This window comes from Macadamia integrifolia, chromosome 2 (genome assembly GCF_013358625.1).
Source record: "Macadamia integrifolia cultivar HAES 741 chromosome 2, SCU_Mint_v3, whole genome shotgun sequence".
NCBI lineage: Eukaryota > Viridiplantae > Streptophyta > Magnoliopsida > Proteales > Proteaceae > Macadamia > Macadamia integrifolia.
In genome coordinates, this window is record NC_056558.1 from 3,296,911 (window position 1) to 3,315,431 (window position 18,521).

At 37.8% G+C, this 18,521-nt stretch overlaps 3 protein-coding genes and 1 pseudogene across 4 annotated transcripts in view; 3 read left to right on the top strand and 1 right to left on the bottom strand.

Moving 5' to 3' along the window:
* Nucleotides 1-3,487, top strand: part of LOC122092943 (sm-like protein LSM3B) — a 6,392-nt gene extending 2,905 nt beyond the window's left edge. The window contains exon 3 of the mRNA XM_042663241.1: nt 3,189-3,487. Within this exon, the coding sequence (XP_042519175.1) occupies nt 3,189-3,269 (81 nt within the window). The 3' untranslated portion in view covers nt 3,270-3,487. The remainder of the gene's footprint in view (nt 1-3,188) is intronic.
* An 825-nt stretch (nt 3,488-4,312) lies between these two features.
* Nucleotides 4,313-7,648, top strand: LOC122092262 (protein BOLA2). The gene is made up of 3 exons (XM_042662594.1): nt 4,313-4,573; nt 7,021-7,043; nt 7,150-7,648. The coding sequence occupies exons 1-3, from the start codon at nt 4,511-4,513 to the stop codon at nt 7,346-7,348; spliced, it is 285 nt and encodes a 94-aa protein (XP_042518528.1). The 5' UTR covers nt 4,313-4,510; the 3' UTR covers nt 7,349-7,648.
* A 3,445-nt stretch (nt 7,649-11,093) lies between these two features.
* Nucleotides 11,094-12,980, bottom strand: LOC122057657 (annotated as a pseudogene).
* Nucleotides 12,981-14,280: 1,300 nt separating this feature from the next.
* LOC122060867 (two-component response regulator ARR2-like) lies at nt 14,281-18,287 on the top strand. Of its 2 annotated transcripts, none has more exons than XM_042623975.1 (5): nt 14,281-15,018; nt 15,692-15,847; nt 15,934-16,284; nt 16,397-16,473; nt 17,930-18,287. In XM_042623975.1, exons 1-5 carry the CDS (start codon nt 14,904-14,906, stop codon nt 18,023-18,025), a joined length of 795 nt encoding a protein of 264 aa, XP_042479909.1. In that variant the 5' UTR covers nt 14,281-14,903; the 3' UTR covers nt 18,026-18,287. The 2 variants fall into 2 exon arrangements, with proteins under 2 accessions (XP_042479909.1, XP_042479901.1); XM_042623967.1 differs by having other exon boundaries at nt 14,284-15,018; nt 17,848-18,287.
* The last annotated feature ends 234 nt before the right edge of the window (nt 18,288-18,521 follow it).

Consider the following 18,521-nt stretch of genomic DNA (forward strand, 5'->3'; position numbering starts at 1 on the left):
TTTCAAATAAGATAAACTAAAATGTGTTCGGTGAGGGGGGGGGGTAGAGTTAATGAATTCAATGTATCACAAACCATCCCTATTATGATTTTTAAAAGATTTGAATGGTGAAACAGGATTCATGTGCCAAACAGGATTAGTCTTAGGTGAGTTTAAATTGATTGTATAGACTCTTCCTTGAAGAAGCTGAATTGAATGCACATAGGCAATTTGGGCCTAGATAACAGTATGTTAAATAAACAAAGGGATAGAGCTTTTGGATCTTGGCCTCTGAGTGAGTCTGCCGCAAAATTTGTAGAAGGGGCCCTTATCAAGTATTTTATTTCTTCATTTATCCATTTTGAACTTTCATATCTTGGACTATGGCCAGTATTTGATATTTGAGGATTGGGTATTATTTACACCCTATTACTAGTAGGTCAATTGGAATGATCTCTGAAATCCCATAAGCTTTGCAAAATAAATATAAAAGAACAGCGGAAAACTGGATGTGGAGTAATAATGAGCAGTCACTAAGGTTCTATTATGGTGACGACCAGATTTGTTAGAGGTAATAGTATAGGGGGAGGGAGATTTCCCCGTGAAGATGGTGAGCTAGAATATAAGAGGACAATGCAGCTGGTTGATCAAGGTGCTCGTAGTAAATTAGAAGTTAGGTGTTGTTTTAATCTGAAGGATGAGAGGTAGCTGTAAAGTAATCTTAGATGGGCTACAAGTTTATGGTCAGCTAGGAACAGAAAGTGCCTGTTTTGCTGCCTGGAGAGAGAGAGACGTGCTGGTAAGTAAGAGAAAACAGAAGCGCTTTAGCCAAGGAATCCCTGGGGAAAGAGATTTTAGTCATAGTTTTAGTCCGAGAACTAGAGATAACTGTGGTGGATTGTTAGATTGGTAGGAATCTATGGGGCTGTGTTCCCGTCTTCAGGAGCATCAGGGGGGTGGTTGGTAGGTGTTGATGTGAATGGTGAGTAATTCATTGGCGATTATTACCACATCCATTAAATTGAGGAACATGGTTGATTATTTTTTGTGGTTCCTAACATTGGTTTATGGCTTAACAGATCTTCTGTGAGTGTAACTTTTGGCTTTAGTTGTTTAGCATCTATTCATATTGGGATTTTGCTTTGCTGATGCAACTGAAAAGATGTATTGTCCAGCTTTCCTAAATTTATGAGTGTAGCTTGAGGGATCCACAGTTGGTGATGGGGAAACCAGTCTGTTTGTTGGTATTCTAACTGATTTCTATTCTCCGTTGAGTGGGGAAACTATTCTAGCAAAGGATGGCTTCTGATAACTTCATTGTCTTCGTTTTCCTCCTTAATGTGATTTGCAGTTTACCTCTATCTGGTTTTGAGAAAATGGGAATTGCATATCCTGCCATCGCAAATGTAATGGAATATGGTTGCATGGGATTCAAGAAAGGGATCTTAAGATTCACAGGATGAGGAAATTGTGAGTGATTAGGAGCAAATTAAAATCCTCAGATAAGAAGATCACTGCATTTAGGACATTGGGTATATTTGATGAACCGGGAATGCAGAGGGACCTAAGCGAGAGGAGAGGTCGTATAGAATAATGTATCTGAACTGATCTTTAAGAATAGTGGTTTGAAAAAACAGAAAAGGCCTCAATTTATTCTAGCTTACTGACCGCCTAGTCAAGAATATGAGTTATCAATATATATGACCTTATGACCTGCATAATATATGTAAACTTATATAACACTGGGTTTCTATTCTGGCACATAGTTTAAGTGCTGTCTCATGAGGTAGAGTGTTTAATTCTCCTGAAGAGCATTTTGCTGAAATGCTTGAATTGTTGTTTATCCCCCTAAAAAGAGTGACAAATATGTCTAATAGTTTAATACTCCGGTAGGTTTGTTATGAACACTTCTGACAGTTAGTAATGATGGCGTGCTCACCGGTCGACAGATCTTAACCAAAACCAGGGTAAGAAAGTGATGGCAACAGCAGATTTTCTCAGAGGCTGCAAACACTAGGAAAGACGAGAGCATCGCACATATGTTGGTAGAAGAGGGAAATGTTGAGGATTGGCGAAGGATTGAATGGATGCTTTGAATGCTTTATGAGTTGTTATCTTCACATTCAAATACATGCATGGGGTTTGCAAGCCTTTGAACTTTAGGGATGACCGCCTTTTTTCAATGGCAGAGAGCTATATCCATGGGTAGAGGGCTTATCATTTTCATCCCGGGTGTGCAGTAGATTAAATTGAATTAGAACCAACAATGATCACACAAATGATGCTCTATATCTCAAACTGAGTATGTACTGGAATGGTAATGACTTTGATTATGGTCCAGACTTATGAGGACAGCTTATTTACTTTCAGCTATTCACCACAATAATGATATTTCTTTTCAGATGATCCCATTTTCTGATTTTTGTGAATCCCTACTTTTGTCTCCTTTTGACCATCTACATGTTAAGTACCAGATATGGCCCACCTGAGCTAATGTAGGGACATCAGTAATTTTACTGGGGACCCACCTGCTCCATTGAGATTGTGCTTTTCCTTGAAAGAGCTACTCTGAAGAATTGATTGTAATGGTTCTGGGTGTGAAAACGGACATCAAAATGACACTTTTGTTGCTAATTTTGACAAAATTTCAAGTAATTGAGAGACAAGCTATTATGCTACTGAAGATTGTGCACCTTTGGTAGAACTCAACTTTGCTGGGGCTTGTATTACAGCTGGCTTGAGAGAATTGAGGAGTATTTGTAGTGGGATAGAAGTAACTGAGTCCCTGAGCCTTTTATTCTGATTCATAAGTTTGTGAACTGAAATAGCCTAATTGTAAAATTTCAATTAAAAATCCAATTTCAATCACTAATTCATATGTGAGTCTTGCCTATGACTCTTGAAAAGGAAAAGGAAAAGGAAAAAAAGAAAAGGAACATCTTTGAGAGAATGGAGGAATTTTAATTGTCTGGCATCTGTTTGCGTGTGAGTAGGTTTTCCCTCTTTTCTTATGCTTGGCTGTCTTCATCTCTGAATTCTATTTTAGCATTTTTCCCCAGCTGTCCATTCCAAAATAAAGGGATGACATCCGTGAAGTCATGGTGATCTATTACCATCATATGCAGGCACAAAATGAACTTGATTCAATTTAAAGTTTCCAATGCATTTGACTAAGTTGTAACATTTTTTTAAACTTGTTTTTGTTTCAGACAACAAGACGCACCGTTCCATTTCTTTTTGTCAGGGGAGATGGTGTGATATTGGTTTCTCCACCATTGAGGACTGCTTGATTAGAGAATTGAGGATGAGGGAAGGGTTATCTTCAGTTGGAACCGCCTGACAGAAACAATGTTTTTAATTTTTACATTGAGGAGGGGATTGTAATTGAACTAGTTTGTCTTCAAAGATTGATGTTGTAATTGTGTCAGAAAGCCTTTCTGAAAGATCAGTAATTGATTATCTGTATCTCATGTTCCACCAATATGCTAATAGCCTTTATGCGTTTAAACTTGTTTTCAGCCAATGTTTGTTGTCTTGAGCTGATGGCTTGGCTCATTCTTTTCTGCTTGGGAACAGGCATTGAATGGTTGATCCTGGCCAGGGATGGCAATGAGGCAGGGCGGAGCGGGGCTTATCCAAACCCGACTAAGCCCTGACCAGTGCCATTTGTGCAAGTGCATCATTATTTTACAGTAAATGGTATCTGATATGTTCCACTGTGCCAGCCACCCAAGCTTCTAAGGGGACCGTACTCATGAAGCTTGCTTGTAGCTAATATTTCAATCTTAAACTTTTAGATTAGAAGATTCAATTCTTCTAATTCAATCATGCATGGTGACATATACCAACCACCATCATGATCCATTGTGCCCGCCCAAAGCCACATAAATGTTAGCCTTTGCTTTGGCAGCAAGGCTAAGGCCACCTACATATTCTAGTAAAGAGGTACATCCCATGAGAATGGTTGTGCTGTTGTGGCTTAGCGCAGCTTAATCCAAGATCCTTACAAGTGCAGTTGTCACAGCATGAATTGAACTAACGCAACTCTGGCTTTAACATATGTAATTAGGATTCCAAGAATTGGGATTGAATCAGCCACACATAGCCTTACCCCCATTTCACAGAGAAGCTGTTTCCTGAATCAAATTTCCCTGGAGCAACCTTAACTGTTACCCTCTTACCAGAAAAACCCTTAGGGTGAAAAAGGCCGCAGAGAGATCCATACTGATGTCTCTAACCAGATTAGTCAAGTCACCAGTGCGCTTGGTTTATATTAGAACAAATAGCTTCCCCCAACTCAACATTACCACCAAAAGAGAGAGAGAGAGGACTAAATTATCAGCCGAACCCAATTGCTTCATTGGTTGGCTCAGTCAAGCCTGGTCCGCTGCCCAGTGGTGTGGGCTAAGTTAGAACCAAGAGGTTCTCAAGATTTCGGTATGTGGTTTATAAAACTTGACGATCAAAAAAGTTGATATTCGATACAGCATCGTCGAGCGGAGAGCGTGGGGAGTTGAAGTTGGAAGGAAAGATGGGAGTGACGAAGGAGGAGGTTGAAGCTACCTTGACTTCAAAATTGAAGCCTTCTCACATCGTAAGCTTCCGCGAATCCCTTATCTCGTTTGTTATTGTTATCATGTAAAAGCATAGCCGCTTTAGTCTTGAAGCGATAACAAGAATCACCATGAGAATAAAACGATACCAAAATCATGTGTTTAGGTTCCGAACTTAGTTTTCTTAACTGTTTTATTTATTATATTGATCAAATAGTTAGGTTTTGATTTTGATCCAAGTCCAATCGTTAGAATTTCTGATAGGGGTTTCCGCAAAATTCCAACTATCCATCCTAAGGAGAATATGCCTGAAAACTGTGAAAAGGATTCATGCAGTACTGGATTTAATGTTATTAAGCTTTTGAATGATATGTAGTACGAAATTTGTTGAGTAGCAGATGAAAGGTTTCTTTTTTAATCTTTTTTTATTTGGGGGGGGGGGGGGGGGGGGAGGAATTGGGTTGGTGGAGAACTAATAAGGGATGATGTTGGGGACTTGGAGGTTCTGGTCTGAATCATCTAACTAGGGTTTTGTACCGAGTAGGAAAGAGCTTCCTTTGAAGTGTCTCTGAAATCAGTGTCCGCTCAAACACAAGGACAATTCCCCCCCCCCCCCCCCTTTTTGTCTCGACACACAGACAAAGAATTAGTTGCCGAAAAACCTCAATCACTGGTTTAATGATGATATAGTGGAGGTCTACTGTGTAGATGTGTTTTTGAGACCTGCCAATGTAATTTTGCGACTAGAAGATTAGATCATTTTGGAGGGAAAATTATTTAAGACAGCTACAAAAGCATCCATGGTCAATGGAGAAACATGAACAATAAAGGGTAAGGGCTAGCAGCCCAGCAATGCATGTGTGGGAGCTGAGGACTTATTGCAGAGAGAGAGAGAGTATGATTTGGTGTGTGAAAGTGTTAGAAATACCAATAAGTGTTTAGGGCTAGCAAGGAGTGATTTCATGGAAGTTGAATCCTGTAGAGGAATATGAGTGGGGACATGGGTTGAGGCAGTGATTTGGAGTAGTAGAAGTTGACTGCAAAGTCCAGACGAAGGGGTTGATGGAACAGATATTCACTGTTCACAAGTCTGATGTTCTGATGTAATATGTCTCTAGAAGCTTTATGTTGGTAATAGGAAAACCTCTTCTTTGGCTTCGCTGGTTATAATGAATAGAGATCTCCCACTAGCAGTCTTGGCTTCCTATCACTTCACTTTGTTCGAGAGATCTAATCTCTTTGGACCTCACCGGGCCGGGCAAAGGGGAAGGAAGCGGTGGGTGGTCTGGGAACAGCAATGGGAGAGGGCTCGTTAAGGAAAGATTTTCAATTGTTTCTGTACTGATATTGATTCCACTGCACATCGGTCTACTTCTTTCTTCGACTAGCTCCTGGTTTGTCATCAATACTTGGAGAATGCTTTCAGACTCAATTTTGCCTTTTAATAATTTTGGAATATGTTTTTCTTCCTTTTTCAGAGTAACTGTTGGTAGTTGTATTAAATTTTTTTAAGATGGGTAAGGTTTCCATCAAAAGATACAGCGACCTATACACCCCTTGGATTAAGAGAAGAAGTAATACAGATGCCCTCATGTAGTGAAAAATCAGGGACCAGTGATAAGCATTACTCAGCCCATGTAAACAAATTTTATGTCCTTCGCTGTTCAACGCCCAAAACAATACAAGTCTAAAAATTTTCATAATTAGTTGACCATTAGAAGGTTTTTTTTTTCCCCCGAGAGATCTGGAGTTCATTTCCTGGCTCATCACTGCTTGACATAGACTCCGTACTGGTTTCTTTTTCCTCTTCATTCCAATGCATTCCGTGCCATGATCAGGTTGGGGATGTCCTTTTTTGCACAAAATTGCAAACTTGCAGAAGGCCATTCCTCACTCAGCCCTTTAAAAGGAAATATCCTTTGTTTAGATCTGTCTTCCCCCCCCCCCCCTTTTTTAATAGGTAAAAGCAAAGGTCATTTAATATGCCATTCCTTTTCTTTGAGCGAGAATAAAGTTTAATATGCTGTTCTTTTCTTTCAGTGAGAATAAAATCTCATATTATTTTTTGGGAGTAAATATTCTTCATTTTGCTACTCATCCCCCTCTGTCCTGTGCCTATTTTCATGTGCTTTTTCTTTATCTTGATCTTCAATTTTTTTTTGATTAAGTTTACCTAGTAGCTATCATCTCATCTTATTCAAATGACGACGATACAATCATTTATTTTTAGAAGTGGACTTTGTTTACAAGTGATTCCTATTACATTCCTACTTCTGTGCATTTGCTGGCCTTGTGTGCTATTGATTCTGGCCTTTTCTTTCTTTTTTCTTTTTCCATGTGCTTTTATGTAGCAGGGTTCCTCTAGGATTACTCTTCTTTGACTTTTTAATTTCCAATTTTATCCTTTTTTTAACATGTTTGACACTTGCTAGTTAAGTTTAAAGACTGTTTTCATAAAAAAACTAATTTATCTTTTTCCTTGGTTCAGGAAGTAACTGATACATCTGGAGGGTAAGATTCTTCTTAAGAACAGATATATTCTCTACTTCAACGCATTCTTTTGCTGGTTTCCTTTTTCTCCGTTGTTTTACTGAAGTGATAGTTATGTTGTTGTCAGTTGTGGTGCAAGCTTCGAGATCGAGATTGTGTCAGAACAGTTTGAAGGGAAGAGGTTACTGGAAAGGCATCGGATGGTGAATACTGCATTGGCCGAGGAGATGAAAAACATCCATGCACTCTCAATAAAGAAATCTCTTACTCCTGCACAGTGGAAACAGCAACAAGAGGCAGAGTCGAACAATACTGAACCGGCATAGTGGCGTTCTAAAATATTTCATAGTTTGGGAGGATGATATCTAAAGTGCATGGTGTTCTTCAGCTAATTACAAACTTCTGTTAGAAGTTTTAACATCTATACATAACTTCTGTATTAAATAATTCAGCTTTCCTAACTACTGCTCTTGACTTTTTGTTTTTTTTGTTCAACTGGTGGATTATTGTTGTGTTTTACCATTTCATGTGGACCAGATGGCCCATAAACCAGTTTTGCTCAGAGCTGATGGTATTTTGTTGGTGTAACATGAGCACTGTGAGGATCTCTCAGTGGGTTTGGTGAATATGCTGGGTTGTAACTTCTATCTCTGTAGATGCGTGCACCTTGGTTGGGGTGGGGGGCTGCAGACTTGCAGCCAAGTCTTTGTGACCCATGTCCATCAATAACAGGGTTTCAAAAATTGGGATCGTCTGCCCAATCTGGCTTGACCGAGCCCTTTTCAAAAACTAGGTTTAAGGCATATTTGGGCTGGTTCATATCGATTCCTCACTGATCCTGACTGATTCAGATCCCAATTCGGAGTTTTTGAACCCTTTCAATACGCTGTTGGCAGGGAATTCTAAGAGTGTTCTGGTGAGAATGCTATGAGATTTTGTGGTCTTTTGTTCATTGCAATTTTTTAATTTGGTCATTTACAGATGGATGTTAAGACCTTTATGATGCTTAATAAAAGGGTTGGTTGTGCAAAAAAGCCCTTCTGAGGTAGTTACATTATATTTCTGTTCAGGTTTAAGGTGGTTTTAGAGGACATGCAAGCTCTGGTGGCCAGTTTTGTGTTAGCTTGTTGGAATGGTTGGAGGACAGGATATTGCAAGATTTAACATGCGAGAAACAATGTTGCTAGTTAGGAAATAACAGATTTTTCCAAGTTGGATAAATCCATTTTCTCTACTTACCATGTGGTTTAGTGGCTGAAAATGCATAGAACCTCTCTGGACCATAGTGAGCCCCAGTTGATTATAAGTTCACCAGTCACTACCAGATCCTGGCTTTTGCAGGTATGGCATATGAAGAACAATACAAATGAACCTTCTGATTTCAATGTTACCCAAATACCTGGAAGTAAAGCTGCTGTAGTTATTCCGAATCAGATCCTCTCAAGTGCAGCAGTGTGTCCAATGCATATCTGACAGCCACGGGTGCGTGTCCAGAGCTGTCAGCTGGCCATAATTCCCTGGCATTGATTCCATTCATGGAATCAAATTGGGTGTACCTATATAATTGAGAAGCTTCCCCTTAATATGCCCATACTTGCGCATGCCAAGAAGGACCTGCCCCTTTCTATGATAAAAGGGGCGGTATACATATTGGTATTGAGTTCAATACCAATACTGGGCTGATACTGATCGGCCAATACAGTATAGAGGACTTTTTTTAACAAAAAAGTGACCGTTAGATCTGGAATCAGATTAATACAGACAATCCCTGGATGGGCATCTGTATCAGCATCCGCAATGCCTATACTGTACTCAAATATCCCCATGGTACCTAACTATGGTTTCTATTCAAAATAATTACAATGGCATTTTATTTTTATGAAAGAAATCAAAATAACTCGAGAAATAAGAGAAAACAGATGGCCATGTATATCCATATATATACATCAGACCTCCAACCCCGAACCCTCAATTCCTGAGCAAAGCACCCCACAAGCCCCATCATAGAGTTATTACAAAACTTCAAAAAGAGAGATCGTTTAATTTAGTACAACACAAATAGAAGTCAAGTAAGAGTGAGCTCCTAGGGCCACACCACATCCTTCTCCCTGCTGAGCTAAAGCTGATTTTTCGACATACCTCGATCCCTTGAAAGAGCCCTCCGGCATTGCCACGATCTCATCTCCTGCCACACCATTATCAAACCTAGAAAATGAACTTTTCTGATATACCATAAAAGTGGCCAAACCAGCCATCTTACTCAAGTCATCAACAAGAAGTCTACCATCTGGTACATCAGATAATGCCTGATTGCCTGATATGCGAATCTAAGTTTGCATTTTTTCACACGCAACAACTTCAACAAGAAGAAAAACAGAAGTACCAATGCACCACTCTTGGTATCTCTAACACCAACAAAAAAGAGGAAAATATACAATCCAACTGTAATAAAAAGCATAAACAATCAAATATCTTTTTGGTCAAATTCAACAAAACTCTAGCATCCATGGGTTTAACAGCATTGCTGAAGAGTTTTATTATCCATTACACAATAAAAGAGTAACCATGTACTCCTGGGATTCTAAATAGACAGTGAATCAAACATAATATTTTTGGCTCAGATATTGAGAAGATAGGAGAGGGTTTGCATGTGTAGCAAAATAAATAACATTAAAGAAAAACAAACTGACAGGACAGGTTCATGTTCATGTTCATCCTATTTCTTTAAAATGTATGGATATTTATAGTGGGTTTGAGTCATATGGTTGAGATGAGCCTCAAAATTTGACAAGCAGCCTAACCATACCTTACATATCTAATAATTAGAGTGATCAAATTGACCTTTAGAATGACCAAATCAACTCTTCATAGATAGGAAATAAACACTGGTATTAAGTAAAAAGCAAAAAAAAAAAATAAAATAATAATAATAATAAAAAAATGAAAGAAATATATACAAGCCCCCTAACAAAGACAACCCAAGAAAATTAGAAGGGCTGCTCAAGCATACCCCAAACAAGAACTTGAAAATATAACAAAACAAACTTTATTCCAATGACAGCCCGACATGTAATTTATCCAATCTTTTATCTTCCTTCCAGATTGGCAAAAAAGTGCATTTCCATCAATATGAATAGAAGCATGAACAATACTGAGAAAGCATTCCCCCCATATGGTAGAGGAGCCAGAGCTATAAAGAGAACAGAAAAAAGGCAAATTAAATTTATATGATTATACATAATCCCACCAGATGGATTTATGCTCAACCTTAAAACTCAGTCATTTGGTACTCCTTCTAGGAGCATATAAGTCTCCAGCATATCTTTGGAATTAGTAGGAATTTCAAATCAAAATACTCCAATCATGCTCAATCAATTCATCAAAAGGAACAGCATGGCAACTAGGAAACAGTCTCCCTTTGACACAACTATATAAATCTAGGACTAAAACTGATTGTTTAGTACATTTTTCTACTTTCTCTGATGATTATGACGAGTACAAAGCAATTACAAGTCGAGTTAATAGACCAAAATATGAAAGAATTAGTGACAAAAGCACACAAGAATCAAATGTAGCACCTCAGCTGCACCAAAAACCCATATTCACGTGCATTCCATTATTAGCCCCATAAAGATTGGCAAGCACCTCAACCTCTTCAAGTCAAATATTAGATCTTCTAAAATTGGCACTTAAATAGGATGGAGACAGAAAATGTTTGGCACACTGAATCTCATATTTTGTTCCCCTCTTTGATAGAAGATTTTATAAAGAAGAAGTAGAAAGAATCTCATATAGTTAAATTCCATCCCATCTAAAACTAGCATGATAATGCATGATTCTGGAACAAACATCATAAATAAAATCTGTTTCAGAAAAAAGAGACAACATGCAAAGGAAACTTGCCATCCGCATTGCATATTTAAATTTAGAAAGTATCAGAAACCGAGAACATTCATTCTAACTTGTACGTGATGCAAATTCATATCGACAACAGCTATTCAAGCAAACCAAAAATCCAAAAGAAAAGGGATAGTAGCACCTCCAAATTCATCTATTCCAAATCCACATGCAGGAAGAAATCAATCATATTAAAGCATGTATTATGGCACTAGAATAAAGAAAGATAGTTCATATGCCAGTTTCTTCTTGGAGCAAGTCAACCATAAGAAGAAAAGTAAAATTTAAGTAAGCTCAATGACAAATTTCTCCCTCAGTTTATAAGCAACACCTAATTGGATGCAAAAGAAAAATCGATTACTGCTCAATATTAAGCATGTCCTTTGCTTCTTTCTGCTCTTCCAAGAGATTCTCGCTCATGTATTTACTTAACAATTCCATCTTCTTCTTCTCAACAACCATTCTCTCTATCTCCTTCTCATCTGGAAGAGGCACATGGACAATAAACTCTTGTTCTTTCTTGTTTTCCTTTTCTTTTTCTCTTCTCTCCTCCTCAACAATATCTTCCTCCTCTTCAAATAGAATAGGAGCTGCACTTGCAACTTCACCACTCTTGACAGACATCTTTGCTTCCTTCTTAATATTTTCCATCTTCATCCAGTCTTCAAGAGCTGCAGATCACATTTTTGTTTCCGCCGGACCTTTGAGCTTCTCGAGGATACCATCCTCATCATCCCGGTAACCATAGTAGCTAGCATCAATTCATTTGAAGATGTCATACTGAGACCTTCTCTTCCTCAGCTCAGGTGGCTTCTCAAACAGCTCCCTGACACCAGGTAATTTCTTGGCTGCACCAAAATATCTATAGCCTGGACCTCTTCCGCCTGGGTTAGGCACATCAACAATATCTCCTTCCAAATTTGTCAACTTAGCGGCGTGTTTAGTGTAATTTGGACCACCTAACTCAACAATCCTGCGTTCCCAGTACCATTTTTCTCTGATTATTTTGTTGATTTCATCATTCAGATCACGCAGCCGGTGCTCACCTAGACCTTCATTTTGGATGTCAGCAACTTTCCGACCAATCTCTCTCATTATCTGTTGCCTCCATTTGTCAGTCTCAGCAAGATCACGACATTCATATGCAAGAAATGGGCGACGTTCTTTCGGTTTCTTTTTCTCTTCATTCTTCAATGCTATGAAACGATTTAGCATCGACTGAGCTTTCTCCTCATTTCGAGCCATGCTTCAACTCTGATAATCCAAATTCAAGTTATACATAATCGAAGAACCCTAAAAAACATAACAGATTCCCCTCTTTTGTATCCCCCACGTATGCCCCCAGGTGAATGTAATGACATCAATTTTGTAAAAATAGATTTTGAAAGACAACCAGACATCCTAACGTCATTGCTTAGATGAAATGTCATACATTAAATAACTAAATATCCCAATCTCATTGCTTGGATGAAATACTAACGCATTAAAGAAAAACTGGGGGAAAGGGAAGGTGAACAACTGGTAACTGGTAAAATCACTATTATTTTAAGAGCTAATTCAAGCCACTGGACAAGTAGGGCAGAAATGATTCAAGAAAGCACATTGAACAAGTATCTGATTTAAGCAATAGGATAGGCAAGCAATTTAGTTCTTACCGTCGAGTTCCTCTCTGCGTGTCTGCGTCTTTGGGTTGCACCTTAGGATGGTTCTATTTCCTGAGTCATAAAGCTTCCCACCCTCAACCGAAAGTACAACCCCCTCAAACCCAACTACAATAAAACCAAAGTTTAATAAACCCTCTCTCTCATGTAAACAACTAAGAGAGAGAGAGAGAGAGAGTGAGCTTACCAAATTTCTCCGGAAGGAAAGCAGGAATGGAGGCTAAGGACCAGACGTCGGAGCCGATCTAACGCAGTGGTGATCAGAGGACGGTAGTGCTCTAGAGGTAACTGACCAGAGGACTAAGACCCTGAGAGAGAGAGAGAGAGAGAGAGAGAGAGAGAGAGTATTTTCACCTTATTTCACTCGCCACCTCAGATGTGATCTCTCTAGTTTGTGTCAAGACTATCTTATGGAGATAATCTCTTAATGCAATGGATGTTGGGATAATTTGGTTAAAAGGAGAATTATTTTAGATAAAAATAGTTTGCGGCATTTGAGGGGTTAAATGGATTTGAATTTTGAAAAATTTTCATAACCGTTGAATTTTGAAAACATAGACGTGTGTCATGAGAAAATTGGACAAAAATTGAAAAAGAACCAAATCCAAGCCTGTTCTAATAGTGGGCAAGAGCAGTAGGAGTGAAAGGAGGGTTGACCCACATATGCTCATTTAATAGGCACAGAAGAGTTCAAAATAGTTCAAATAAGAAAATGGAACTATGTATACATCACTATACCCATCGGGGATCGAGGATTGAGGATCCACAATACATAGGCAGGTCTATTTTAAAGACTATTCCACTCATTGGCAAAATATCTACCCCAAATGAGTGATTATTGTTTACCATGAGTTCGGTTCTTATATCGTCTCGACCATCTTAATATTCATTGCACCACTGCATAGGATGTTTTCACCGAATAAGCAGAGAAAGTGGCTCAAAATTACAAGTATGCCATTTCATAGTTTTACATTCATTTACTTTTTATTTTGGGTTGAAATTATAACCTTTGAGATTGATATAGGGTCCTCACATGTGTCCACCCACATACGAACATGGGCCACCCATTTTACCCATGAGTGGCCCTATCCATGTATCATGAGGTATACATATGGAAGTGGGATGTTTTATCTGTTTCATCGATGAAGATAGGAAAAACACGCGACCTCCTGGTAGTCTGCACTTAATGACACGTATGCGAATTTTGTCTGAATGATTTTAATCCATACACAGTTACTATTCTTTCCCCCTAATTAATTACCCCTATATAAGGTAAAAATGTTTCAATCTTGATTGGTAAAGTTGAAGCATACTAAGACCACGTGGCACCATATGCATTTAAGTAGGTATTAATGTATAGGCACAGAGGGACCATTTGGGTTCCTTAAATAAGTTACCAAAACCAGTAAAAAACAAATAAAAAACCGGCAAAAATCTTACAAAACTACTAAGGATTCGAACAGCAAAGCAAATCCCTTCTTCTACGAAATCTTACCAAACCAAATCAGTGATTTATAAATGCCATTTATCCATGGAAAAATGTTTTCTGTGGGTGCAGTGTGGCCCCTGCGCCCAGAAAACATTCTCTCAAGTTTTTAATTCTTATTTCCTCTAAGACTATGTTTGGTAATATATATATATATATATATATCTGTTACTGTCGAAAATCTGCCTAAGGCTGAGCACCGATCATGCACAAGCATAGAAAGCAGAGGCCCGAAGGTGCCTCCAGGATTAGTCTTCTGACACCCAAGTTAGAGACCGGCAGAACAGATTTTCACAAGAATAATGGTGTGAGTGTATCGACTTACCCCCTCTATCTTTTAGGGTTCGTTCTTATAGGATTACCCCATTTTTGAGTCCTACTGGGATACGTCTTCCTACCTTGTGGGGATTCTTCTCTATTAGGGTATCTCCTCCTCCTCCTTCTTACGTCATTAGAGTCCTTCGTGTGCCTCTCTCGGTTGAGGGGACTCTAGAGTCCTAGCTGTGGTGGATATCCCTCGGCTGGGCTCCACGTGTCCCTTCTTGGGATGCCACGTGCCCTTGTCTCATAGGATGACTAATTTGGGCGTATCACTATCCAATGATTTTTTTCAAATTCAAATTTTTTTTTTTTCCTTTCTTGTCTTCCAAAAATCAAGTAAGAAAACAATTCCACTTAAAACAGCAAAAGTCAAACCAGACAAACAGAAAACCAGGTGCGCTCTCTCTATAAAAGCCTCATTCTAGGGAAAGCACTGTATTGTCCTTTTCATGTGTTTTCTCATTTCCCTCTGACGATATCCTTTCCAGTAGAGTCTGTGGCTGTTAGAGAATAGACATGGAGTCAAAAAATGTCAATGGCTTTTCTGCAGGACTGAGTGTTCTAGTTGTTGATTATGATCACAAAAGCCTTCAGAATGTTGAAAGAATGCTACAAGAATGCAACTATAAAGGTATTCCTTGGAGATTTCTATTGCATACAGTGTTAAAAAATTAATCTTTCTTCTTTCTTCTTTTTTGTTTCCATTTCTATTGGAAGTTGATGAACTTTTAGTTGAGAAATGGGCATTCTATATTCCATGATCTGGACCTAGCTAGGTATGATTTTAATTCCAATCAACTTTACCTACCTCTCTCCACATCCAAGATGGTACTGATTTGCTTGTTTGCAGGAAGAAGAGACTATACATGATTTTTACCTTTTCTCCATCTCTGCTTATAGATCCTCAATGGAAATTAACTACCCATGCAAAAATCCTACCTTCAAGTTCTGTCAGCTTCATGAGCTTTTCAGTCCAATCTTCTGTTTGGAAAATAATTTTTATATTTATATATTCTTCTATTTTGTGGAAATTTGATATCTTATGTCACTTGTTCAACCAGGTCAGTAAAGGACTTGTGGGGTTAACAAAACCCTAGGGGATGGTTGTATTTCAATTTTTACTGGTTTTGCTAACCTCACAGAGTCACAGGCTACTCAAACTCCTATCTGAATACATTACATGGGATATAGACCTATCAAAATTTAGAGAAGTGATTTGGTTGTGAACCCAGAGATCTTGGTAATCATTTTCATTCTCACTGTTTTTAATTTTTAAATTTCTGTTTTGTTCATGTTTATTGCAGTTGTTGCTGTTGATCATGCGGTGGCTGCTTTAGCTATTATTCGCGACCGGAGAGGTGAATTTGACGCTGTTCTAATGGATCTTCACATGCCACCTGAGGGGGATGGACTTGAACTCCTCAAGTATATTAAGCATGAATTCAATCTTCCTGTCATTAGTAAGTATTCACTGTCCTTTCCTTTAATCATATTAGGGTTTATATTTGTTTCTGATCAGATGAATCTATTCTATTTTGTGATTCAGTGATGTCTACAGATGATAAAGATGAAGCTGATGCAGAAATTTGTCTCCATAATGGGGCTTACTTCTTTTGGAAAAAACCTTTATCCATGAGAAATATTAGATACCACCTCTGGAAATTCATATTCATGTACAAAAATGCCAAAACTAGGGCACTAAAAATGAAGAGAAAGATGCATGGTTTGCGAAAATCATCTTCAATGTCAAAATCAAATGGATCTATGTCTCCGATAGCAATCAAGTCGATCAGTGGAAGGAAAAGAAATGCCCCAAGAATGAGGAGACCAAAAATAAATTGGACTGAAGAGCTTCATTCAAAGTTCTTGAAAGCCATTGAAATTGTTGGCTTCCAAAGTAAGTGCCCCATGACTTTCTGTTTCATCTTTCATATCTTCTATGTTTGATTTGGTTTTTGCTAATGTAGTTTCTGCTGGTTGTGTTTCTCTCTCTCTCTCTCTTGAAACAGATGCTGTACCATCAAATATACTTGAGCTTATGAAGGAACCAAGATTAAGTAGATCTCAAATTTCAAGTCATTTGCAGGTATCTCTTTGGTTTAGTTTCGAGGCATATATAATTCTACTTTTGATGCATTATAATTTCGTCCATTTTGTTTTTTATTACAGCAAAACACATTATTAAATACTTTTAGAGCATTTTTTCTCTAGCCCTAATGTTCAAAATGATTATCTACAATTTATTTCGTCCAAAAAGTAGTAATGTGGTTTGAGTATAATTGAGTGTTTTAAGTAAAGTGTGCTAAGGATGATTGTATGAAAAAGAAGGAAGCCGCCACTATCGTTTTGACTTTTGGTGACGATTTTATCTAACCCAACTGCTACATATTTAGCTGCACATAGTGTAGATGTAAATACTTTTCTTTCTTAATGATATTGATCTTTTAAACCCCCCCAATACATATATATATATATATATAATTATATATGTATATATATACACATACACATACATACATATTTAGTAATGGTATTTTTACAGCCATTAAATCCCTAGATATTTTGCGGCGGCTTTAAAATACTGCCACTAAAAACCAACATATAATAGCGGTTTAAAAATACTGTATTTAAACATGTCCCTTTTGGAGTAAATATTTATTAGTGCCTCTATAACATAGCTTTTGTGGCAATTATTTTTTTTTTGGCATTCAAAAGATTTTCATATTTCCCAATTCTAATAACCTTATCTAGCAGTGGTTTAAAAACAAAGCCTCTATAGATAAGAGTATTTAGCTGCGATTTTTTAGTGCCGGAAAAGATGTTTATTATTTTCCAATTTTGAAAAATATGCTCCTCTTTTCCCTTTCTTGTTCACGATCACACCTTCCTTTCTTCCCGCATGGTCTTATCACCCACCCTTTCTTCTCCCTATCATCCCCCATGCTTCCACTCTTCAATGGAAGAAAACAATGTGGCTGTTCTTAGCACCATTTGAATCAGCAACATGGAGATGGTTTGCACTAGTCTTGATCTCAAAGTCAATAGAGATCCATATTTAGACATAGAAGCGAGAAATAGAAGATCACATGCACTTCTTTCTTTCCCACCATATGATAGAAGCACAAAAGGCCATCTTGACGACACGATTGCAAACGAACTTGCCCTTGAATTCATTTTTTTATCCATATATGTCGCAGTTATTACCTGATTAAATGTTAGCTTAATTATCTTGTGAAAAATGTCAAGTGTATAAATATCAGCTTAATTTTCTGTTGTGATATTTAATCTTCTCCATTTCTTCTAAATTTTCTTGAACGCTTTAAAATAAATATATAAATAAAATAAAATAAAATCTATAAAAACATAACCTAAGCTTCTGCATCGCACATATTTCTTACTAATACTATTAGTGATGTTTATCACATACTGTATCACTTCTTTTTTTCAATCAATTTTGCAGAAGTATCGTAAGTACCTAAGAAATCAAAAGCAGGTTTTAAATTCAATGGCCCATTTGACGCGTAATTCAAAACCCACATCAGGTCAGCCATCTCTTGGTCATAACTATGAACAAGGATCAGGTTCTTGTGACCAAGAGCAACAATGTCTTCATACCGGAGGAGTCCAACAAAATCTGAGTCTGGGTGAATCGTCACTTCCAAATGCAAATTCACATCTTAATGAAGGTAATGATTTTCTAGGGTGTTTCGAGTGGATGGATTCATAAATTGGCTCTCTGTGTTCTTAAGCGAACACATTTCTATTGAAAAAGAGAAAATCTAGTAATATTTGCTTGGTTAAGGACCCTTTTCATACATTATGTCAGATATCAAGCCAAATCTATTTTAGTTTCAAGGGGACTCCTTTTATGATGAATAAATGGAAATATTACCTTACAAATTTCTGGCAATATTATTTTTATTTCTCGTCTCAGCCAGGTAGATTCATATAAACCAATTATCCAATTTCTGGTGTGGCTAAGGTATGCTTCAGTTGGTTTCAAGTAAATGAAATCCGTCCTTTTGGACATGACGACCCCATAATATTCGGGAGTATCCAAGAAAAGATTTCTTGAATCAGCCTCACCTGTAAGATCTACTGATCCTCAAACTCTAAAATAGCTACAATCAGAAA